This window comes from Leguminivora glycinivorella, chromosome 4 (assembly GCF_023078275.1).
Source record: "Leguminivora glycinivorella isolate SPB_JAAS2020 chromosome 4, LegGlyc_1.1, whole genome shotgun sequence".
In the NCBI taxonomy this organism is placed as follows: domain Eukaryota; kingdom Metazoa; phylum Arthropoda; class Insecta; order Lepidoptera; family Tortricidae; genus Leguminivora; species Leguminivora glycinivorella.
This window is the reverse complement of record NC_062974.1, coordinates 8,816,884-8,841,357: the sequence shown is the minus strand read 5'-3', so window position 1 is coordinate 8,841,357 and position 24,474 is coordinate 8,816,884. Positions and strand designations below refer to the sequence as shown.

The 24,474-nt window shown below is 36.4% G+C and overlaps 4 protein-coding genes and 1 non-coding gene across 5 annotated transcripts; 3 read left to right on the top strand and 2 right to left on the bottom strand.

The window, feature by feature from the left end:
- The first annotated feature begins 30 nt into the window (after positions 1-30).
- LOC125225658 (alkaline ceramidase) lies at positions 31-8,844 on the top strand. Its single transcript, XM_048129472.1, has 5 exons — positions 31-369; positions 463-619; positions 898-997; positions 4,349-4,486; positions 7,818-8,844. Exons 1-5 carry the CDS (start codon positions 277-279, stop codon positions 8,137-8,139), a joined length of 810 nt encoding a protein of 269 aa, XP_047985429.1. The 5' UTR covers positions 31-276; the 3' UTR covers positions 8,140-8,844.
- Positions 4,539-4,611, bottom strand: Trnan-auu. Its single transcript has one exon. It is a non-coding gene; the product is annotated as a tRNA-Asn (tRNA).
- A 3,924-nt stretch (positions 8,845-12,768) lies between the features above and the next one.
- LOC125225499 (6-pyruvoyl tetrahydrobiopterin synthase) lies at positions 12,769-16,395 on the bottom strand. Its single transcript, XM_048129247.1, has 4 exons — positions 16,065-16,395; positions 15,461-15,540; positions 14,231-14,376; positions 12,769-13,076 (listed from the first exon to the last, which is right to left on the bottom strand). The coding sequence occupies exons 1-4, from the start codon at positions 16,130-16,132 to the stop codon at positions 12,867-12,869; spliced, it is 504 nt and encodes a 167-aa protein (XP_047985204.1). The 5' UTR covers positions 16,133-16,395; the 3' UTR covers positions 12,769-12,866.
- A 260-nt stretch (positions 16,396-16,655) lies between these two features.
- LOC125225781 (electron transfer flavoprotein subunit alpha, mitochondrial) lies at positions 16,656-20,191 on the top strand. The gene is made up of 6 exons (XM_048129632.1): positions 16,656-16,813; positions 16,934-17,074; positions 17,230-17,710; positions 18,015-18,166; positions 19,055-19,165; positions 19,968-20,191. The coding sequence occupies exons 1-6, from the start codon at positions 16,772-16,774 to the stop codon at positions 20,031-20,033; spliced, it is 993 nt and encodes a 330-aa protein (XP_047985589.1). The 5' UTR covers positions 16,656-16,771; the 3' UTR covers positions 20,034-20,191.
- A 1,179-nt stretch (positions 20,192-21,370) lies between these two features.
- Positions 21,371-22,382, top strand: LOC125225782 (fork head domain-containing protein FD4-like). The gene has a single exon (XM_048129633.1). It carries the CDS (start codon positions 21,371-21,373, stop codon positions 22,097-22,099), a length of 729 nt encoding a protein of 242 aa, XP_047985590.1. The 3' UTR covers positions 22,100-22,382.
- Positions 22,383-24,474: the final 2,092 nt, after the last annotated feature.

Below are 24,474 nucleotides of genomic sequence, written 5' to 3'. Positions count from 1 at the left end.
ACTTTTGCTGTCATGTCATGTCACATCACATAGTAGGATAATCATCGACGGAGTAGTGGCCGGTTTATTTTTATTGTTCGTGGTGTCGGAATAATCGAAATTTGTGAAATTTAAATAAATATCATATTCTACCGAATATATTTATTAGTAGTTTATGGACTGGAAGAAAAATAAACTTTTTCAAGATTTTGGTAATTGCGCACAAACTGCTGAATAAAAAGAGCGAATTTTCAGTGGAAATACTTTGTTGGTAAACAAAGGATTGTGTATTCCATAATGTGGTCTCATCTACAACGGGGTAGCTCGCCCGTAGATTGGTGCGAATCTAATTACTCTATATCTCCTGTGATCGCCGAGTTTGTTAACACGGTACGTATTTTCTTTTAAATGAGTATTTGTTTACACTTCGGTTAATGATCTCTTACAAAAAGGACTTTTTTAGACGTGTTAATTTATTTGCAGGTTAGCAACGTCTTGTTTTTCCTGTTTCCACCGGTTCTGATACATTTGTTCCAAGAGTATGCAAAGTTTGTTAATCCAGCAATAAATTTACTATGGATTATGCTGATGGTGGTGGGGCTGAGCTCGGCCTATTTTCATGCGACGCTCAGTTTAGTTGGTAAGGTTTTAACACTCTTAATTAAACTGACTAAAATAAGCAGATGATTTGTTTAACTTCATTTATGAAATTAAGAAAGAAGACCATAAAAACTATAACAAGAATTAAGTAAACACAAATTATGGGTTTAATAATAACTAGCTTTGTTATGGTATGGACAAATTTACAAGTTTTAACTGTGACCCGTTATAAAGTTCATTGTACTGGAAAAAATGAGTCACCATTTAGCAGTCAAAAACAGGTTATTAACAATACATTGTTTATAATTTTGCTTTTAGGTCAACTACTGGATGAGATAGCCATACTGTGGGTGTTTATTGCCACTTTTGCTATGTTTCTGCCAAGAAGATATTTTCCCAAATTCTTAGGAGGTAACAGGTAAGCTTTGTAGATCCATACATGTAAGAAATGTTTTAACCTTGATTATGAATTAAAACATAAATAAGGTCCAAAAATCTTTATAAAATATAAAAACACTACAAACATCTGAAATTATGTACACTGGACTAGTCTGGCCTTTTATATCATAATTTTTCCTATTATTGCACAACTTTTAAACAAGTATATAAGTGTTTCTAAAAAATTAAAAATCATTATATACATATATCTTTACCAGCAGCATTTAAATATAAATTTATGCACTATATATTGGCTACGTGCACGACAATTACGCCCACTACCATGTGAACTTGAAGTGGAAAATGACAAAGAATGACATGTAAACAAACATTATATTTTAACGATTTTTCGTTAATTTTAAATAAATCGAATAACAAGAGCTACTATTTCAAGTGTAATTTAGGTAGATAGATTATAAAGACATGGATATAATACCAAAAATCAGTTTCCAAAGCATTACTCACGGTATAAACTTCCAACCCCAGACTACAGAAAGAGTCAATAAATTGGTGCTGGCAGGGCATATAAAGAATCTTGAAGAACATAGGAGTAATGGTACAAGTTCTTCGAGCTGCTGATATGGTATTCGCTAAATCTCCGTCCCGTTAATGCCATATAAAACAAATCTAAACGTAAGTACCTAGTCATGTCCGCGGCCGCAGAAATATCCGACACGGGCCTATTCCCAGGCTAGGCCTGAATCTTTAAGCATAATCTTTTACGGTAGGAAAAATACTAACAGCGTATTGAAAAATATTAGGTAAACAAAGCTTAAATATAATTTATTATAATGGTTTGTTTTGACATGTCACTTACGTTTTCTTTTCACCGTAGCTATCCATTTAGTTCTTTGATCCAATTTCCAGTGTGCTCTAAGAAACGCATAGAACGTGCAACGACTATTTATGCCATTATTTTTACAATTAACAACGAAACAACATTGGTGCCCCATATCAAACATTACACATTGTATTATATTTTATGAGTTTTGATAGATGACAACCACAATCAGTGTCGATTTTGACCACCGCAAGCACTGCGATCGCTTTGCTTACCCCCTCCATGCACTTCGCACGAAGCCAATACATTATGCATTTGTTTTAGAAGCATAAAACCTTAACTGACAAAAAGCATGTACAGTCAAATAGTATGTGCTATGCGACATATTTTTAAGAAACTTTTGTACACCCATATCCCATATTTTAACACTTGACTGTACAGGTTGGTATGGAAGTCCCTGATTTCTGAGCTAATTAAAACCCTAGGTTACAGAAGTCAGCATCCTAGAAAGGCTAGAAACCTAGAATATTGAATCAGGCAACTAAACTCTTTATGCATTTGTCTTTGTATATATCCTAACAGCCTTTATGAAAAAAATACTGTATCTTTGTCCATGTACACTTGTACGGCCAAATATTGTGAAATGACCTTGGCTTGAATATTGTTTCTTCGCATGCATATGTTGCTGATTTGATTATTAGTGCACTAATTAAACTGTTTGTATTGTTCTGCTCTGAATACCTACATCATTGTATTGATTAAAGTATACAAACAAATTGATGTGGATACCTATAGTGACTTCACTATTAACATATTCTTAGCTTGTTACCTGTATAAAAGGGCCTATTTGTTTAATAATTCAGGGCAAGTTTTTATGTACGAATCTGAATCAACAATGTACTTACTTTGTAAAACGAATCAAGGACAAGCTTGATTGCAACAACTACCCCAAGTCCTGTTATAGAGGTACTATTAGTAGGTACTTCAATGAGTACAAAGAAATACAGAGCTGCCCCTCTAGTACAACTTGCCTTGTCGCGCGCGAGTCCATACTTGAAGTCGCGCTTGATATATGGACTCGCGCGCGACAGCGCAAGTTGTGCTAAAGGGTCTGGGGTATATGAGATATCCAAAGGTGGGAGGGATAGAGATAGGGAGAGGGCATAACATTACTTAAGGTTGTCTTTTTCTCTCTTGAATCTATTCTTCTTTAAATCCATAGTCAATTGATATTGTTCCTAGTAGCCATAGATAAAGACTTGCATGGTTTATTCTTGTTCTTATTGGAACTGTATTGTGGAATGAAGGTGTCGTGTAAGAAGCAAGAAAAAAGCTTATTCCACTTGCAAGCTTTCTGGTGTTGTTCTTACCATCAGGCGAAGCGTGCTTCTCTCCTGCATCATTCAAAAACAATTTAACTTTACCTTGAACTAGAAATAGATCTTGTCTCATTATCACAATCATAGTTGATAAACTAATAATTGTTTGCGTATGACCTACAGTCCTTAAAGTATTGTTAGAATACTTAATAACTTTACTGTTGACACAGTAACATTTAACAATACGTTTGTAGGTTTTTACTTCGCGTTTCCTAATTAAAAGATAAGTAAACTATACCTAAGGGTGATTTTCCGATGTCAATTGTTTGCCACTTAAGTATTTAAATTCTAATTAGAAGAGTACACACGGGCGTTTCGGATACGTGACTCAATTCACATCTGTTATACATATGTATATGAGATGGTGTTTGAAGTTTGGATAGGTATCTATTTTGATCTTCATCAGCCCATGAAAACCTAGTGCCTACGCTGGTTTTTGCCAAAGTACCTAATTCATTTCATCTAGATTATAAAATTAGCTAGCAATAAAATACTCATCAGTAATTCAGTATGCCGCGTAAGTCCGTTTTCACATCATCCGATCCTATATCGGCTGTGGGAAGGATTTTAATGGAAAAAATCCAAGATGGCGCCTGTAATGGTCCCCCCACATCTAGCGTCTCGCGAGCGTAGCCTCGGGCCAACTATGGAATAAGACGCCGCGTCGGACGCGGCGTCAGGCTTTGCCCATACAGTTGGCCCGACGCGACGCTCGCGAGACGCTAGATTTGGGGGGAGCCTAATGTATGGGATATCGGTCTGACATCCGATATCGGATCGGATAATGTGAAAACGCACTAAAGTGTTATGCCGGCTTTACATACTCTTCGAGAGCTGTCTAGACGGACCCAGAACGAGTGCATTCATACTACTCCCTTCTATCTATTCTCTATGTTACTCATCTCGTATTATGTGATTATCTTGGAACGGTGCCGAAACTCGAATGGCGACGTCATTATTGTTTTAACTGGTGTGTACAGTCCAATCCAATTGGAACCCTAGGCCACTCTACAAATATGTTAAAATGACAAGCAGTAAGATTTCTAACAACCTGATTTATAACGTCACTATGACATAGTTCTACAGTGGCCTAGGGTTCCGATTTGTTGACTGTACGTCATTAGAATATTTCCCCTTTATCTTTTTCCAAGTTAGCTGTTTTTTTTTCCAGAAAAATGCTAGCATTGTACGCGTGCGTCTTCTCAGTCGTTGCGACAGGGTTCCTGCTGATGTATCCATTCGCGAACGCCTTTGCTCTGATGGCTCTCGTCGTGCCCAGTCTAATGTTCATGTACAAGGAGTTGTTAAGGTAAGCTTACCTTCAGAATAGGCTTAGAATAAATTTAAAAGTGGAAAATGTCTGCCTTGGGTGAGACTTGAACTCACGGCCTCTGGATCAATATTCCAGCGCTCTGCCAACTGAGCCACCAAGACTTCAACCAAGCCAGCAAAATTTTCCACTACTAAGGTCAATGGGACCCATAGCGACATCTATCGTAAGAGTGTTAAATTTCTTATACGGCAACCGGAGTTCCAAGTCATATTGGAAATTCACCAGTTACGATGTGCTAACTAGGGTATGCAAAAACCGGTTAACTTAAAAAACCGGTTAATAACCGAGACTTTTCCTTCAAAACCGGTTAACCGGGTATTAACCGGTTTTGAGGATTTTTAGTAAATGGCCGTACTACGCAATAATTACCATTACCTTTAAGAATTCTGATGTTGATGATATCGTAGCAGGTATTATTTGCACGATGAAGATCATTTTTATCCAGTTTTTAGAAATTTGGTAAATGCGGAAATTGCTAAAAAAGGCTTGTGTGGTTTGAATGTGATTCGTCAGTTTTGCGTTTTCTAGGCATGTCGCGAAGGTCTACAGCTCCCAGAGCCCCTAGTAATACAAGCAATTGATGTAAGAAAACCAAGATCTCCATTTTACCTTTCTTTTAAAAAATATAGTTTGAAATATACGGTAGACTCCGGTTACAACGACACTCAAGGGACCGCTGATATTACGTCGTACTAACCGGATGTCGTACAAAACGAATTTCATTTCTTTTAATTAAAAGTAATATTTGGGTGAATCAACTTCTTCTTGCTTTTTGCAAGAATTACCCTTACTTATTATTAGGTCTACTTTTGTGATTTTTAACCTTACCATCGTGAATAAAGATCCTTATTTCACGTATACCAATTAGGGAAAAATTTAAAAACGATTCATTTTTAATTAAAACAATATGTGACCCAGTGGAAGAGACACTTTTTTCATACAAAAGTGAGGGACAGCTATGTCCACTGGGTCACTGCTCGAAACAAAGTTATAAAATAGGAAATCCTATAATTACATGTTGTATTGCGTAGCTAGTATATTTGTCTTTAATATAATAAGTATACATTAATTAGACTAAATCCCAATTAAATTTTCTGACCACATGTAGTCGAAGTATGCGAAATTTTGCTGGCAAAGAAAAGTCGATTCACCCATTTACATCTCTATTACTAAAACATTTCAATCAATAGGTTTATTTACAGGGTATTATTATCATAGTATTAATACCTTATTTTATTGTGACTTGTTTAGTTAGAAAAGTCCTTTTTAGTATGCGTGCTTGCTCATCATTTGTAAGTAAAGCTAGTTTATACGCAATCGAAAAATACAAATTGGGTTCTATTTAGCTTATAAGATTAGACCCGAGGCGAACAAATTGTTAAAATTTTAAAAGCAATACTTCAAAAAGTTACATGGCCACAATGTAATCTTGCTACTTGTTGTAGGAAGACAGGGGGCCGTGCTCGGGTGGAAGTAGCTTTGTTTCCTCAATTTACTAGTAAAACTAAAAACGTTGTCGCTGGTCGTTGCAACCGGACTTGACGGACGGATTCTGTGTAAAATGTATCGTAAAAAGCGGCTGGTCGTTAAAATCGGAGTCGTAATAAACGGATGTACTTTCATACTATCACATACGAAAACCAAATAAATACCTGTGCTTATGTCGTTGTAAGAGGTTGGACGTTAGGTCTATGCGGAGTCGTAATATACTAACCGGACTCTACTGTATTGTATAAAATGTATATAATTGAGTAGACTCGGGACTAATTTTTAAAGTAAAATCATTACAGATAATAATGTTGTCAATGAAAAGTAATGAATAAATCTTTATTATTACAAAACATTAAATTTTAATGCCTAATTTTCCAAATTTTGAGAAATAATAACAGTTTCGGTTATTAACCGGTTAGAGACTATAAAAACCGGTTTTTAACAGAGGCCAAAAAGTCTCTGTTAACCGGTTTTTCGGTTAACCGGTTAACCGGTTTGCACACCCTAGTGCTAACCATGCTAAATTTTTAATTTTTTTTTTTTTGCTAATCAGAAGTTAAAAATTTACCTTCAGAATGTTCTGCCGTTTTCGATGTGTAACATATTATTGCGGGTAACTGTATGTGACAGTAGAAATTGGTCCTTCGAACCGTATACTAAAATATCACTAAAAAAAGAATTTATTGAGATCGCGTCGTGAGATGCCCAGTACCTAATGTGTACCTAAAGGCTTTAGCAGCTCCATCAGTTTCATAAATTGTGGCACCATTTTACTGCTTTCGTTCCATTATTTATAGACGTTGATCCGGAAGTAAAGATGCGCAATAAAAATAGTTTGCAGGCACGTACGACGCGACATACGGACAATTATGTTTAGGTATAAAGGTTCTCATTGTGTTATTAATAATTCTCGCTTAATGCAAACTTGATTATCTTAACTCAACATTATTTCATTTGGTCATTGATCTTCGTTTTAATAATTATCTCGATGAATTTTAATGTATCTACACTACTCATAGTATTTACTTTAAACTCTGCTGTCATCATATTATAATATACTAAACGAAACATGATCCCTACAGGAATTTATTTATTCTACTTTATATCAGCTACACTCGAGGGCCAGACTATACTCAAGAATTTGCTATATTTTAATAAGAAAACGTTACTTATCTTCTGACGGTTTGATGCAAACGCGCTCATGTTGATAATTCGGTACCTTGTAGTTGACAGTTATACTCATTAATTTTTAACAAACAGAAACGTCTACTAACGACCCGGCGCCGGCGCGGCTTCCGTAGCTCCATTGGTTAAGAGCAATGCACGGATTGCAGAAGATACGGGTTCAAGTCGCACCGCGGAAGCGTAAATTTTTCCATTAATATAAAAATGTTTAGAATCGTTAGCAGACGTTTCTGCTTGTTAAAAATGAATTTAGAATGGGTTAGCACATTGTAACTGGTGAATTCTCAATATAACTTGGGACTCCAGTGCCCTTACAAGATGTAAATAGTCTATCGGTAGATGGCTAGACGTCACCCCAAGACGTCTGTACCTACATAAGGAAAGCCATGGAAAGACTTACGAGGTCCGTCGCGGCTTCCGTAGCTCAGTTGGTTAAGAGCAATGCACGAATTGCAGAAGATGCGGGTTCAAGTTCCGCCGGAAGCGTAAAGTTTTCCATTTTTTCCTTTAATATAAAAGTCATACTCATTACAAATTTTGTTCTAATAACAGCTTTGTATTGCATTGCGATTGTGAATGATGAATCAATATAGGAGACCGTCTGCAATAAAATATATCTGTAACATTTCAGAGTAAAATGCTCGCGCGTGTACCGCCTAGGGTTGCGCAGCATGGCTGTCTGCTTCCTAGCCCTCTTCTGCTGGATCATCGACCGTCTCTTCTGCGACGCCTGGCTCTCCATCGACTTCCCCTACATGCACGGAGTATGGCACATCCTTAGCTTCATCGCGACCTACACATCCTTCGTAGTGTTCGCATATTTCAATGTCTCCGAGGAAAACCCGGACCAGAAACCTGTGCTCAAGTATTGGCCCAGTAACGACTTCGAGTTGGGTATTCCGTACATATCTGTCAAACGTCCGTGTAAGAAAGATGAAGATTTGGCCATATAAAATGCTCCCTTACTGTTTTTAATAAGTAGGTACGGGCATAATGACACGTTCACATTAGGCTACCTTGTTCCGTATTGTTGGTTTATTGTAGTACCTTAGTATCTGTAGTACTGATGTGCCGACGGAAAGTTTCCAAAATTCTGAAATTTTCACATAGGAAAACTTCGGAAACTTACCATACTTTGTATCTATCGATGGAAATTTCGATTTCATAAATTAAAATTCCCTTTATTTTTCATGAAAGTTTCGTGAATTTTTCAAGTAAGAATTTTTCATCACTAATCTGTAGTGCTGGCTGACCGTAACCGAAACCGTACGAGAGCCTAATGTGCACATGCCCTAAATGAGTCGCTAAAATATGTGATATGTGAGAGTGAATTAGATTGTAAATCTTAATGATATTTATTTAGCTAACCACTGTTGCTGTAAAACAAATGCAGCAGGCTAAGCATAGCAATAAAATTTTTATTTAATTTGACTACCTATTACCGTGAAATTTAATTTTATTTACTTTATCTATAAACTTTTTGAACACATGTCTGGCCCATCAACACATTTTTATTCGATACTGTATACGTACCTATATCAATCCACAAATTGTTAAACATATAATTCAAGTTCTGATTGAATAAAGGGGTAAATATTTAATTTACCCCTTTATTCATAAACGTTCACTAAAGTTATCAAGCCGATAAAGTTCGTTTGTCCCTTTCTATCACACCAATACGTTGGAAAGGGACAAACGAACTTTATCGGCTTGATAACTTTAGTGAACGTTTATGAAAAAGGGGGTTAGTGTTGGCGTGTGTCGTATAAGGCTGCCAATAATGTGTTAGATAATAAATTAATAATTAATGTTGTGACGTCACGTATTCAATAAATTAATGTTTGTCAGAAGTTCCATTGTTAAGTTCACATTATTTAAATCAACCATACTTATGTAAATATAGTTGATATAAATATTCATCATTCGCTTTCCCTTGTCCCAGTCACTCGGGGTCGGCGCAGCTCGTCTTCCTCTTGCACTAACATCTCTATCACATATGTATAGTTGATTTTAATCAAGTGAACATACCAATATTAAGGCAATCGGCTAATACAATACCACTTATGAAAAATTTCCTACTGTTTGAATGATACCATGTGTTAAAATTGTTTTAAATATCTAACCTAACCAAACAGATTTTAGACAAATAAGTCATATTTTATTATTGACTAATATGATCACGTGAGCTTTTTTATATTTTAGTTTTGAAAAATATTGTGATGGAAACATAAATGTAGGTAAATCTTGTGTATAATAATTTAATAATACCTATTTATGTTTGTGCAGATACCTGTATACAGATTTATATTTTTATTATCATAGTAGGTAATTTCTTATTAACATATTAAGGTAGCAGACAAAGCGGGAAAATATTGATGTGTTGTTAGTATAAGTACTTGCTACATTTGTAGGTAAGTACTTACTGCGTATAGCTTTAGTTAAATTGTTAAGGTCAATACGGGTAAGTGTGTCATAAAGAGAAGTGTGTCTAGCCTTCACATTTTGCCTTTTTACCAATTGTCACAGGTGGGTTTGCGAGTTCATACTTTCTGCTACTTGCTACTCACGATTAGTGGTAGACGTATTGAACTCTCAATAAACATTGATCATTGTTTAAACCGGCCAAATGGGAAGGCCAGACACACTTCCCCTTATCCGTATTGACCTTACAGATAAAAAACCTGGTGTAAAGTGATGTATGTAGTTACCTATAATTGCATAGTGTAGTCAGTGTATTGTATAGTCAGGCTTATGAAAATGTTACAGTTTCAGGTCGTCTCCACCTATAAATACCAAGAGTTTGGACATAGATTTACACTATCATGTTAGGTACAGTCAACTACAAAGAGATGTATACACTTTTTCACCTTATTGCATTGTAATAAGGTGAAAAAATGGATACATCTCTTTGTAGTCGACTGTACATAAACTTCTTAAATTCTAAGTATGAAATATATGAGTGCACCTAAAGAGGTATTTTAAACATAAGTGTACGAATATGTGAAATAAATGCGCTCAAAATGATATAAACTTTGATCTTGGAAATAAGGGTTGTGCTCATCGCTTTCGTTCATAAGAATCATGTTTAAAGTTCTTTGTAGTTATTTTACGTCTTCATGACAACTGTGAGGGCATTTTCAGAATTTGGGACCCCCCAATTAGCGTAAGTTGTTAACAAAAATTAACTCGCTGTCAGTTTTGTGACGACAATGAAGCATAAAATCTGTCGAAAAATTTACTTTTTTTACATTCTTAATGTAGAATATCGCTTAAAGTTTATGTTATTAACACAAAAACAATATTTTTATACAAATTTCATGCTTAATTAACGTCACAAAACTAACAGTGAGTTAATTTTTGTTAACAATTTACGCTAATTGGGGGGTCCCAAATTTTGAAAATGCTGATAATGTTGTTAGATACCTTGAATCTAAATCTTCTATACTCGTCATGTTAGTACCTACTTAGATATTATATATGCCTACGCTTCGCGCTTTCAAAATTGTATTATTTTATATAGTATTATTTGTAGGTAACTATTTCTACGTTTCGCGATTTCAAAATTGTATTATTTTATATAGTATTATATATATTTGTAGGTAACTATTTCTACGTTTCGCGCTTTCAAAATTGTATTATTTTATATAGTATTATGTGTATAGGTGACTATTTCTGATTCAATTCAACAAACCAAATCTATATTTTGACTGTGATTGAAATTTTTCGTATATCCCTATTTAATTTATTATAACTTTAAGGCCTTGTTGCGAATGGCAATGGATTAGTAATAGTATAATTCATATTTACATAAGTTATTATTATTTACCATCAAAATATAGCGTTTAAAAATTATCGTTGTTTAATATTTCCTTCAAATACATTGTTACCTATCCTATCCTACTATACACTTATATATTATAGTTAGAGCTAATAAGTATAACCACAAAATGTATGCAGGAATTGTTTCTCTTTTATTTATTTATTTAATTCATACAGATCACTACCACTTCTAACGTTATACAATTTAAATTAATATTTCAAAATTGATCGTAAATTAAAGTTTCCTTTTGCCATATAATTGAATTGTCAGTCTTTCCACTTTCAGCTTGTATGCATGCACTGCGATCGCTTTACTTACCCACTCCATGCACTTCGCATGAAGAAGCTGCGACTATCATTACTCAGTTTCTTGTCTGTTTTTTTGCCATCTAGTGTCGGATAGCGAAACTAATTTCAATTGATCAAGAAACAGACTGGCATGCAGTTCCCAAAAACTTTGTAGGTACATAGCCACGCCAGTAAATTTTAATTGATCCTATTTTGTTACCAGCATTTAGTAATATAAGTCGACTTTCATAAGATATATATGGGATAATTGTTATAATTAAGAAAATATAGATACTAGAGAACCTTAATGACGAAATAAAACTTACAAAAAATTCAATTCGTCAGATAAATCTTGGTGAGAAAATAGGAATAAAAACAAATGTGAGTGTGCACGGGAAAACGTCCCACTTTGTCTATTGCTATAAAGCCGCTTTGCCAGTTTACAGATACAAGTAAATCTCGCCTTAATGGTAACATTGGTAACCGACAAAGTGGGATGTTGTACTAAACACACGAATGATTTAACTTTTCCCTTAATTTATGTACAAAAAAAAAAAGTATAAACTGGTCTCTCGCAGGTCATACAACAATCCTCATAGACATTTCTTTAGTAATAGAGTGGTAAAAGCTTGGAATCAGCTCCCGGAGAATGTAATATCGGCCCAAAGTGTAAACGAATTCAAGAATAAGTTAGACAAGCACAGTGCTAATTCCACATAACACCTGAAACCTCTACCGACAGCTGGATACAGGCTTTATCAGTTACTACAACTGCCTGCCTGCTTTACAAATAATAATAATAATAAAACTTCTGTCTTTTTTAGAACTGCTGTAAATCTGGATGTGGTGCGCTAGTGCTGTACCGCTGCATAGGAAGTTTTTACATAACGAAGTTATGGCAACTGCACATGTAAAACCTGCGTTTACCTAATACATATGCAACATTGATATCTTAATACGGCCGCCTGTTATAGTACATTACGATACAAGTGCGTAAAAAAGGAAGTTCGAAACGAGTGGCGATAAATTAAAACACGATCGAAGGGAGTGTTTTAAATCGACAAGAGTTACGAATTTCCTTTTTGCACGTGTATCGTACGACGTTTTTCAGTACAGATGAGCCTTCAAAGTTTCGACCTAGCATATAATGAACCACTTCTCGCACTAGTGCGTAAAAAAACACCATCTGTACTGAAAAATAATTTACTAAGATATAGCGGGGCAAATCTCGACTGGGGGGCAATTTTAACTAATCCATTTTTTCCATTATTACACTAAAATGTTGAGTTCTACATGTATCCACTGAACATGCCTACCATATATAACCGGTGGACACTCTATTTAATAATGCAAACATTGTAAAACATGGAAAAAATTTACCAATTACATTTGCTCCCCAGTCGAGATTTGCCCTGCTGTACTAGAGGAAAGGAAGGTTGGATTAGAGGAATTTTGGAAACAGCGAAAACAATATAAAATATTGTTAGTTTTTATTCTAACAAATATAAGTACAAAATAAACATGTAAATATTTTCTTATAGATCTATAAAGTGAAATAGTATTGATTTCTCAATCAATCCGAATCAGAGGACACATTGTGGTGGCGGCCGGATTGTAGGCTAGAGTTCTCATGTTTCTTGCGGGGGTAAGTGGAGCCGCCGCGGTAAACCACGTGGTTTTTCTCGGTTTCTAATATTTTCACTTCATGCAATAGGTTTGGCTTTTCCATTACTTTCTGTAGGTGGTCCCAGATGTAGATTGCTAAATTTTCTGTGGTACTGACCTGTGAAGTAAAAAGAAAATATACACCGTGTTTTTTTTTTGTTTTCCGTTAAATTCGACACGTAGCTAAGTTCATTATCAGGAACCACCCTGTATATGTGTGTCTATTGGTGGGAACCTGTAATTGGCTTTTTGTAACCTAATTAAGTTAACCTTTCTGTATTAATAGCTGTTGGTTCTCCGAACAATAATAAATAAATAAATATCACTTTTAGTTCAATTCACAAAAAAAATTTTTTTCATCATTTTCATACATAATACATAATAAATGAATTTATTAGGGTGAGAGACCCTTAAGAATAACATTCAAGTTAGTGTCAAGTGATTGACGGCACATGTCAAAACAAATAACATTAGGAATTGGCAAAGGCTGTCACACACATGTTCAGTAATTATCTTTATTTTTTAATAACTCAATAACTGTAAGAGTTAAGACGCTAGTTTTTTAGAGAAATTAATTGTATTTGGCGTCATCCATATATTACGTCACAGTGTAAGGGGGGGTGTAATTTAGCTGTTCATTTTCTGTATTTTTTATTTTTTTTTGTATTATTTGACAAAGGTCCAAAAAATTTTATAAAATTTGACGGAAATTTGGTGTGACGTAATATGTGGATGATCCCTTTGATCTAAAGAATCTTCCCTTAAAGTTAACGGAATTCAATAAAAACAGGTTGTATGTCACAATATTAAGTAATTGAGGTATTAGGTTAATTGTTCTATATGTACAGACATTTTGAGAAAGTAATTAGACAACAATTAAATACCTATTAGTGGCTTTCAATATTTTGATTTGCATGTGCATTGTGTTGTTGCAATGCAATGTTGCATCTTTTTTGTGCAATATTTATACAAATGCCAAAAATTTTTTTTCAAGAGAAAGGCTTCAAGTAATAGAATTTGAATAGCCATAATTATTGTGGTTTAAAACTGCTATGATTTTTCAAACACTGTTCACTGAGTTTACAGCACTTTAAACATAATGAATATAACTAGAAATAATTATATTTAAGTTGATTTGTAGGTACATCATAATCATGTGAATATTTATATCTCTTCAATAATAATGATGTAAGTACATTCCCACTAGTTTTTTATATGCCTCTGCTTTGTGATAGGTATTTATCTAAAAGTTTCATAATAATAATTTCTTACCACAGTTTTAAAATAAGGCACATCCTGATCCAAGTTCTTGTGGTCCAGAGGATCCATGATGGCCTCCTTCATGTACTGCTTCAGATCATGGATGTTCATCACCATCCCGGTGTGAGCATCCACCGGGCCTTTTACCGTCACCAATACTGTCAAATAAAAACAAGTTGATTAACCTTTTGTTTCTGCCTGTTCTTTATGAAAACACAGGGTTCTATGGTCCTATGTGGAATTGTGGATACACATGGCCCAAGACAGAGAGAGATGTAACCGTTTGTAGAAGGTCTATACCAAAACAGGGGTTTTTGCAACAGCACCATAAAGAACCAAATATTAAAAAATAATCTGATCATTTTTTTTTTGTAAGAAATAAAAAAGGCCATTTTATTTATTATTTTATTATGTGCCTGTCCAAAAATTGTTATATATTCACATAACAACCATAACACCTAAATGATTATTATGTAACTATATGGTTACATGCCTACAAAGGTTAAGTGCCATCAGTAAGCTCAATAACATTAATGTAACATTCAAAATGTTGTGAAACCGGTCTAATTCCAATAGTCTAGTTTGCCCTCTTGGAAGGTCAGATGGCAGTCTCTGTCAAAACTATCTAGTCTACATCACATCCTGTATTTGATTAACAAACTAGGCACCAGGCTCTTATGAGTTATGGCTAAGTGCCAGGCAAGGACAAATAAGTAACATTTGTGATTCTTTACAAGGTCAAAGTGAGAGTTCATTGTCTTAATTGTTGTTGTTTTTTTTTGTTGATAGCTTATCAGTCTAGAGGTTTCTATGTGAGCAACAAGAAATAAGCAAGTCTAAAATAATTTACTTTTACGGCTCAGCCACGACATTGGTCTAAGCGCGGCAGCGGTGAGCGGCGGCCGTACATTGGAGCGAGACACAGCTATGGGACTTTTCATTCGCACGTGTGGCTGCCGCTCACCGCTGTCGCGCTTAGACCAATGTCGTGGCTGGGCCGTTAGATGTTTTTCTAGAAACAGGATTATTTTTAATGTTTGGTGATATTAATGTTAATTCTTATTTTCATTAGTATAGGAACATTTAGGTGCTAGTTATATGTCTTCTGAGTAATATAGATACTGTATGTCCATGTTTAAATCGGGCAAAACAAATTGTGCTATTAAGTGTATAAAATTAAAGAATTATAGAAATTCAGCTTATAGAGATTTATAAGCTTTATAATAATAACTGCTTACTTACCAACATAGTTGTGCCCATGGCCATTTGGGTTGTTGCACTTTCCATACAGTTTCTTGTTCTCCTCATCACTTAAAAATGGACTGTAACAGAAAACAATACTTTGGTTTAGTGTACTTTTCACCTGACAAACAGGTAAATATTTTACACTAGTGGGAGAAGTGGTTCATTATACGTCAGGTCGAAACTTCAGAGGGTCATCTGTACTGAAAAACGTCGTACGATACACGTGCAAAAAGGAAATTCGTAACTCCATCACAATTTCCTTTTTTTCACACTTGTGTTGTAATGTACTATTTTATTTAAAGAATGTTCACATTTTTCTTGAATTATAAATTATGCTTTTTCCAATACATTGTAATGAGATATTATTTTATTATACTGTGTACATAAGGTCATTTAAAACACAACTGAACACCCACTTGTGAATTATTCACGCATCATAACTAACGTACACAAAAATAAACCTTAATCCAAGGAGAGAAAACTCGAAATTGTCTAACATAAGTAGCAGATTTTGTGCTGACAGCAACAAGTAAATAAACTTAGCTGAGTCGACTCTTGTTACTTTGTTCACGGAATAAAGGATACTTAAGAAATATTATACCTGTGTAGACGGTGGCAAGAGCTGAACGTCTCTCTTCTTGTTATAGATACAATAGGCAACGACGACATTTTACTAAAACAACTTATTCTGCCCCGGTACCGAATTTGATAAAACTAGTATTAACACTAGCACTCAACGACAACGCAAACAGTTACTAAATGTTAATTATAAATTGATTACTAATTAATATGACAAATATGTTGATTAGCGATAATTAAGACAAATGATAGCTAAGCCGAAAGCTCCAATTACATTTTACTTGACTTGAACTTGAAAGTTGAAACTGGAATTGAGAGTGAGACGAGTGGCAGAACTGGGCGAACTCGGAACTGGCAGTGCCGATGACACGACACTGACAGATGAGATGACAGTGACAGAAGTAAGTTTGTTCTCGATGTAACATTCGATGAGATGACAGTGACAGAAGTAAGTTTGTTCTCGATGTAACATTCGTGAGAAAAATAATTTATTTTTCGTGCTCATTAATGTTGTTTAAATCTAGCTATCAATTTACAAGTGCTACATTTAACTAGCAACTGTTTGAGCCCTTCATAAAACCTACGCGAAACTTCTGATTTGACAGTTTGTTGTTTCGGATCTGATCTCTAACTGGTTGGCAGATACACAGTGGACTTTGTAACCTTTTTAGATATTATTTTTCATTAAGTGGTACTTTATCAAAATTTGTGTAAATACTGGCTGGTAAAATGTTTTCGCCATCTGCAAGGCATTTGTTGTATTCTACACAGGTAAATTAAAAATAGTTTTTAAAATCCTTTGATCAAATTGATTGATAAAGAGTTCAAAGATTAATTTGATAATCACAACTTGATGAAGGTACTAATGTATTGTTTAACGCTTGTTTCTAGTTGCGTAGATTGCAGAGCACGTTGATCATCGCTGAACACAATAATGAGACGTTATCTGCAGTTACCCAGAATGCCTTGAGTGCAGCCAAGAAAATTGGTGGAGATATTTCAGTACTAGTTGCTGGCACTAAATGTGGTCCAGTAAGTATCAGGAAGCACTGTTACTAGGTTAAGTAAACATTGTTATGGTGCCTAATTAACAACTGTTCCTATGTTGTGCGATCTATACACATCACAATGCTGATGGTGTTAGGTAAATAGGAACACTGGTACATATTATTTCTTTTGATTTACAGGCAGCTGAGAAGATTGCTAAGGCCAGTGGTGTTTCCAAGGTCCTTGTAGCTGAGAGTGAGGCATTCAAAGGCTTCACTGCCGAAGCACTTACTCCCCTAATCCTTGCAACGCAGAAGCAGTTCAACTTTACGCACATTGTGGCACCAGCCACTGCCATTGGAAAGGCTGTGCTTCCTCGAGTAGCGGCCAAGCTGGATGTATCACCTATTACTGATATTATTGGTGTCAAGGATGCAAATACATTTGTGAGGACCATCTATGCTGGAAATGCTGTGCTGACTCTTGAAGCCAAGGATGCTATCAAAGTCATCACTGTCCGAGGTACCGCCTTCCCACCAGAGCCCCTGGAAGGTGGCTCCGCTGCTGTTGAAAAAGCCCCTGAAGGAGACTACAAGACCGACTTGGTGCAGTGGGTCTCTCAGGAGCTCTCCAAGTCAGACAGGCCAGAGCTTACCAGCGCTAAGAATATTGTGTCTGGAGGTAATAAAAAAACATAGTAGTCTAAAGTTTCATCACTTATTTTTAAACTCATGTGACAATTGTTTAGAATAACTTAGCAAATTAATAAGTAGTTTCAATTAGAAAGGTACTGATAATGAGTGATTCTTTTTCCATACCAAAAGAGTCCTTATGCTCTTTATATAAGCACTATTTTGGTATAGAACCTCATTGTTAAGGTTTAGAATTAATTATACTGTCTTACAATTAAATAATTGGTTTCTATCAAATGTAGTAATGAGGCAATGTTGACAAAATCACCTATTTTGTGTACTTCTCTTCTCAGGCCGTGGTCTGAAGTCCGGAGACAACTTCAAGCTCCTGTATGACCTAGCTGACAAGCTGAACGCAGCCGTGGGCGCCTCCCGCGCGGCCGTCGATGCTGGCTTCGTGCCTAACGACCTGCAGATCGGCCAGACCGGCAAGATTGTTGCTCCGGTGAGTACATTACAGACACAGAGAACCTCCTTTGGAGTGCCAATATTGTAAATTTTGTGCGTGCTACAAATCACCAGTGCTTGGCGCGCGAGGAGCGGGAGGGGAATGTGTTTAGCGCGCTGCGATTGGTCGTTTCAAGGACGGCAGGCAGTCGCGCCAGATGAAAAGGGACAGAAGTATGACTGTCCCTCTACTGTCGCGTAAGTGGCCAGTGTAAGTTGACCTATGCCGGCTCTGAATAAATTATAAATATGTATGACTTATTTGTGGAATGTAATACCGTCCGTTTTTAAATTTGAACTTATTGTTACCTTTCCACACCATTTCACACTACAGGTGGACATCTTTAAGGCATCAAAATACCCTTTTTCAATTTTTTTTATTGCGAAAAACACGGAACTGCTTTCGGGTCGGTTACTTGGTCGTTACTGATCGGGCACGGCGAGCACCCGCGCTTATATCATGGCAAATAGAAGTAAGGCTGGTGACCGCGAGTCGTCTTGTAATGGATGTCTATAGGGGTTGGTCTGTGATTACAGACAACAAGCTTCTGTATAAATTCACTGACCAGATGAATGCTGCTGCTTCCCATTTATCTGTCAAGACTGCCTTTGCACCTAATGACCAGCAGATTGGCTAGACAGGCAAGATCATTGCTCGGTGAGTATCAGCTCCCACCAAGTAATTTAAAAAAAAAATCAATCAATCCATACTAATATTATAAATAGAAAAGTGTGTGTGTTTGTTTGTCCGTCTTTCACGTTAAAACAGAGCGACGAATTGACGTGATTTTTTAAGTGGAGAGTGACATAGGCTACTTTTTGTCTCTTTCTAAGCCCCCATGTCCCTAGTGTTGAATAATTATAACCTTAACCTATTTTATCACAGGACCTATACATTGCTGTGGGCATCAGTGGAGCCATCCAGCATCTCGCCGGCATGAAGGACTCCAAGACCATCGTCGCCATCAATAAGGACCCTGAAGCTCCCATTTTCCAGGTAATTTATCTTTTCATTATTGTTAGTTAAGCTATAAAACAAGCTGCGATTTAAAAATTAACACGCAAATATAAAATCTTTTATCTACATCTAGTGTCATATGTGCGATTTACTTACCACTTAGAACACGACAATCACAATACTACCTATACGATATCGGCACATCTCGGACACTGGCGATCAAATAATATATGAAAGAGGCGCGTTCCTAGCATATATTCTAAGCTCGTGTAGGTGAACGCGTACCATGCTTGTATGAGTGAGATATGACAGGTCGACTGTTCACGCTTTTGACACGCGGTAACTGTGAGGTAACCGAGAGGGGGTGGGCTGCACTTCCGGCGGGGAGCGGGAGTGGCTATACTGTACGATAGTACTCCTTATTATATTGTGATATCGGCTACCGAAAGTTTAATTACAATCTGATCTTTCTATTCCAATGAGGAGGCACACTCAGAGGTGACAAATGGCGCCACCCTATTAGTCCATACGTGAGAGCGAGAAGATGATATTTGTTTTTTCTCTCTCACATATGAATGACAGTGACATGCCTAGACACTTGCACAAGCGCCGCCTGGCGGGATAAAATGTCAGTGTGCCTCCTCATTGTTCATGAATAAAAAAATATAAAAGTCAGCCATTTGTTTCAAACATCAAACTTTTAAAAACTGATTGAAGAACAGATATATCTGTATTCTGTACTAGTTATTCCTGCTACCAAATCTACCGATATAAAAATTAAGATCTCTGTATGTACACTACTATAATCGAGTTCTTTTTACTTTATACTATTTTGTTCCAGGTTTCAGACTACGGTTTGGTCGCGGACCTGTTCAAGGCCGTCCCAGAGTTGACCGGCAAGCTGTAAACATCACAGCCTCTACAGTTTTAGCTAATAGTTCAATGGAAACTTCTCATTACCTCCGATTCGCGCACCTTGAGATTTTTCGAAAATTGTACAATTGTTATGTGTAATCATAATCATGTGTAAACTTGATATTTATACAAATAAAATTGTTACTAAAATTTGTTTGTTTGTCTTTTACAAATACATACTTCTGCCACTGCTAAACATAGCGTCACTACTTTAAAAAAAACTTGTATCTTCGTCTGTCAATGAAAAGAAAATTGTAGTATGTATGTATGGAATGCATATAGACTTACTGCGTTTTAACTTTGAGGAGCAGCGTGAGATACGAGATTTTTTCAAAGTAGTGACGATAGGCCTCTCTTCTTTACGCGACCCGCGGTCATGGTTGGTCGGATCAGAAGTGTCTCGCGATTTCAATAAATATCATCTACCCAACGAGTATTTACTGATCCCTGTAAGACGTTGTATGCAAAGTGAAATCGTTTTGGATCATATAACCAAAGATTACTCGATCCTCTATGATAAATCTGATACCTAATAGAAATGATTTTTGAACGATGGCTAAGTTCTTGAAATCTTAATCCAGTTATCAAGATAATTGATTGGCTTAGGTATGGTGTGAGCTAATCTAATGCTAAAATAATTAAAATATGCAATGCATGAAATAAAATAAACATCATGTTAGCAGTTAGTTTATAATGTTAATAATTAACTAACCTTGGATCCTTAAATAAAATAAAAACAACCAATGAGTGTGTAAACGATTTTCACTAGTTGAATAAACGAAATATTAGAAGCGGCTTTAAGTTTTGCATTTCTCCATTGCACCAATATTATACTTGATGGGGCATGAAACAGGAGCATTAATTGAAACATGATTTTTGGATAAGAAAAACCGCTACTCGCCGCTAGATGGCGCAAGTAAGCACAGTTAGGTAATTTCATGTAAAAAAAAATAGATCGTTTACTGCTTTCTCATTAGTGCCTCTATAAAACTAAAAAAATATTTCCAAACAAACAAGACGATATGAATCTTCGTCATCCGTTAAAATGTTCCATGTTGAAACATTGTATTTCATTAAGTGGGCACTTGAAAATGCATGCCGCGTGGGATGCACATAACCTGCCCACATTACGATCTACGCACGTAGAAAGATAGGTATTTAACAAGCAAAAGGTACGTAGTCAATCACGCCGGTAATGATAGTACCTAAGAGGGAGATGCGGTTTCGACGAGTGGCATCCTCGTTATCATATCTGCGGGGAGGGAAGGCGGAGCGCCGCTGGCCCCGCCCGGCCGACACGCCCGCGTGCCGCGCTCACAGCGCCCGACCATGCCGCGACCGTCGCGCGAATCCTATGGCGAACACAAACCACCATACTCCTACATCTCTTTAACCGCTATGGCCATTTGGAGTTCCCCGGAACGCATGCTGCCGCTGTCGGAAATCTACAAATTCATCACAGACCGCTTCCCATATTACCGGCATAACACGCAGCGCTGGCAGAATTCACTGCGGCACAACCTGTCCTTCAACGACTGTTTCGTGAAGGTGCCGCGCCGCCCGGACCGGCCCGGCAAAGGAGCCTACTGGACGCTGCATCCGCAGGCTTTCACCATGTTCGAAAACGGTTCACTGCTGAGAAGACGCAAGCGGTTCAAGCTCCATCATGAGGAGAATTCATCAGAATTAACTATGTTTAACTTGAATCATATGCTTGCTCGCGTACCCCCGTTGCCAGCTCATGAAACACCAGTTATGACTGAGCAGAATGTCACGGTTCCGAAAATAAAACCGAATACGTCCTTTATGATAGAAAGTTTGTTAAAAAGTGATGTGGAAAGACCCTGTGCACTAGGCTCTCACGAGGATCCTATTAAAGTGAGTGTGAACCAAGGTCCTGGGTCTATTTTGGAGTACAGACCAGATCTGCTGGCGTTGTGCGCGGCGATGTGGCAACCCCATTTACCTCTGATGTTCTCGCCTATGCAGTTTACGTTACCGTTTGAGAATAAATTTAGTGATGTATATTTTCATTCACCGTTTCAACCACGACGGTAGGATCGATCGAAGATAGTTTTCTGCCTACTTATGAGTAGGTATTAGGCTAAACTCTTTCATTTAAAATCATTTACATGATTGATTTTTCGTTGATTTGCCCGTTTGCAATCAGAAATGGAAACTTATGAAAAATAGGTAATTAATTACCTAATAATTTGAGAAAAGTTATTTCAGCGTTTGAGGATATTCGTCCCCTAGGGATTTAAAAAGGGGTGAAATTTTGTATGGGATTAAATTTTATTTTAAGCATGTACCTATTTCTAAATTTATTCGTCCATATCGAGAAATAAATTTATTTCGTGAATATATAGTAGGAATATCCACGCCAACGAAGTCGTGGGCAAAGAATATAATACCTATTCTAGGAAGTCGTGGGCAACAGCTAGATTTATAATAACTTAAACATCTACATACCTATGTCGATCATATAATCCATACTAATATTATAAATGGGAAAGTGTGTGTGTTTATTTGTTTAGTCCGTCTTGCACGTCAAAACGGAGCGACGAAATGACGTGATTTTTTAAGTGGAGATAGTTGAAGGGATGGAAAGTGACATAGGCTACATTTTGTCTCTAACGCGACCTAGTTGAATATATATGGAATATCATGTCCTGTAAGTACCTATTTATAAAAATATGTATTGGTTGTTAACGCAAAATATATTTAAAATAATTTGTCATGCTTAATTTTGTTAAATAAATAAATATATATATATATATATATATATATTACATTTTTAAAAATAAAATAAAGTCTTCTTTTAGCAAAATATCCTTTACATGATATCAATGATATTTTAAGTACTTTCCCTCCATGTAGCATAGCCGTGGGACACCCTGTATAACCACTTTGTAGTAAAATAGGATCTCTATTGGTTCCCATAAACTCTTAAGTCATCATAATGTATCGTTTGTCTACATTTTCGTTAGTCATAATATGTTTTTTCTCAAGAAACGCGTAACTTTTAAAACAAACCTACCTAACCAATCTATAGATGACCTTAATGAAAACCCTGAAAAGTTAACCATTTCAGAATTGTGACTAATGATAATCTGGCAAACATTGCATTATGACTTGTGATCATTATGTCAAAGAAAGGGATCCGAATAAAATAATATGATATAAAGATTTATATTAGGTACCTACCTTGTACATATGAGAACTACTTAAATAAGTTACTTAGTAGCAATTTGTTTTTGTCTAATTTGCATAAAGCTATTCTCTTCCCCAAGTCCGCTGTTCACACCGCCCGGCAGGTGATATCTTTCAACGCGCTATAAACTACATATTTTATGGGTTTTGCATAGCGCATGATTTTAAACTGTTAAAATTTAATGTGTGATAAATCGCTTTTCTCTAGTTTAAGCTTAAAGAAAGGAGGGTACGAATGTAATCGGGATTCAAAGCCCGTGACGGGCGGGTGTTGGGTACTTGTCATTTTTTGTTATTTATGTGCAACGGCATCGTTTGGGGCTGTTTTGGTAATTAATATAGAGAAATTGTTAAATTGAGCGCCGTTTACCCGCGGGCGGGGTAGCTCGCGAGCGAACACCTTTTGGCTGTCGGATATTAACTTTGGTGTCACCAATTACACACTATTTTAAGGATGCATGGGGGTCAGGCTGATGTAGGAGCGATAAATCTAAATGAGTTTTGATATATTAATGGGTGGTGGAAAAACAATTTGATTAAATTTATGTTGCGCTTCTAATCGAATTTAAACGAAGCATGTAATAAATAAATGTAGACCTATTTACTTTATTATCTCCTTGAGTAAAAGCTTCGGTAAGCTAGCTTTAACGTCTATTAACAAATGCCAATCGAAAGTAGGAGACACAGAGGAAGACCGGGACGCGTGTTTATGGAGCGAGCTAAAACACAGGTTAGTGAGGCGTATCATCAGGAGCTCAACCAATTGCAGATAGAAAATGTACCTACGATAGTTAGGTATTTATTAGTGAGTTATGGTTGGTTTAATCTGAACATTATAACAATCAACGAAAAATCTAATACGTAAGGTAAACATTATTTTAGGTAGGCACGCAAGGTAAATGAAATATAACCTAACCACAAAATTAAAATTTTGAAAAAACCCCCGACCGCGGACCGATTTTCATGCAACATGGCTAAGAACACTCCCGACTAACTCAGCTTTCAGACATAAAAAACTAAATCAAAATCGGTTCATCCGTTCGAGAGCTACGATGCCACAGACAGACAGACAGACAAACAGACAGACAGACAGACATACACACAGACAGACACGTCAAACTTATAACACCCCTTCGTTTTTGCGTCGAGGGTTAAAAAAAGGATCAAGTACGAAGTTACATATGTCTTGGATCTGACTGAGCGGGATGTCTGTTCAGTCT

Bases quoted from the DNA above. Each gene is read 5' to 3' on its own strand.
- LOC125225658 (XM_048129472.1), top strand. From the start codon at position 277: ATGTGGTCTCATCTACAACGGGGTAGCTCGCCCGTAGATTGGTGCGAA. The intron at 370-462 runs GTACGTATTTTC...ATTTATTTGCAG, and splicing joins TCGCCGAGTTTGTTAACACG to GTTAGCAACGTCTTGTTTTT. The intron at 998-4,348 runs GTAAGCTTTGTA...TTTTTTTTCCAG, and splicing joins AAATTCTTAGGAGGTAACAG to AAAAATGCTAGCATTGTACG.
- LOC125225499 (XM_048129247.1), bottom strand. From the start codon at position 16,132: ATGTCGTCGTTGCCTATTGTATCTATAACAAGAAGAGAGACGTTCAGC. The intron at 14,377-15,460 runs GTAAGTAAGCAG...TTTATTTGACAG, and splicing joins CCATGGGCACAACTATGTTG to TATTGGTGACGGTAAAAGGC. The intron at 13,077-14,230 runs GTAAGAAATTAT...TTTACTTCACAG, and splicing joins TGCCTTATTTTAAAACTGTG to GTCAGTACCACAGAAAATTT.
- LOC125225781 (XM_048129632.1), top strand. From the start codon at position 16,772: ATGTTTTCGCCATCTGCAAGGCATTTGTTGTATTCTACACAG. The intron at 17,711-18,014 runs GTAATAAAAAAA...TTCTCTTCTCAG, and splicing joins TAAGAATATTGTGTCTGGAG to GCCGTGGTCTGAAGTCCGGA. The intron at 19,166-19,967 runs GTAATTTATCTT...ATTTTGTTCCAG, and splicing joins CTGAAGCTCCCATTTTCCAG to GTTTCAGACTACGGTTTGGT.
- LOC125225782 (XM_048129633.1), top strand. From the start codon at position 21,371: ATGCCGCGACCGTCGCGCGAATCCTATGGCGAACACAAACCACCATAC.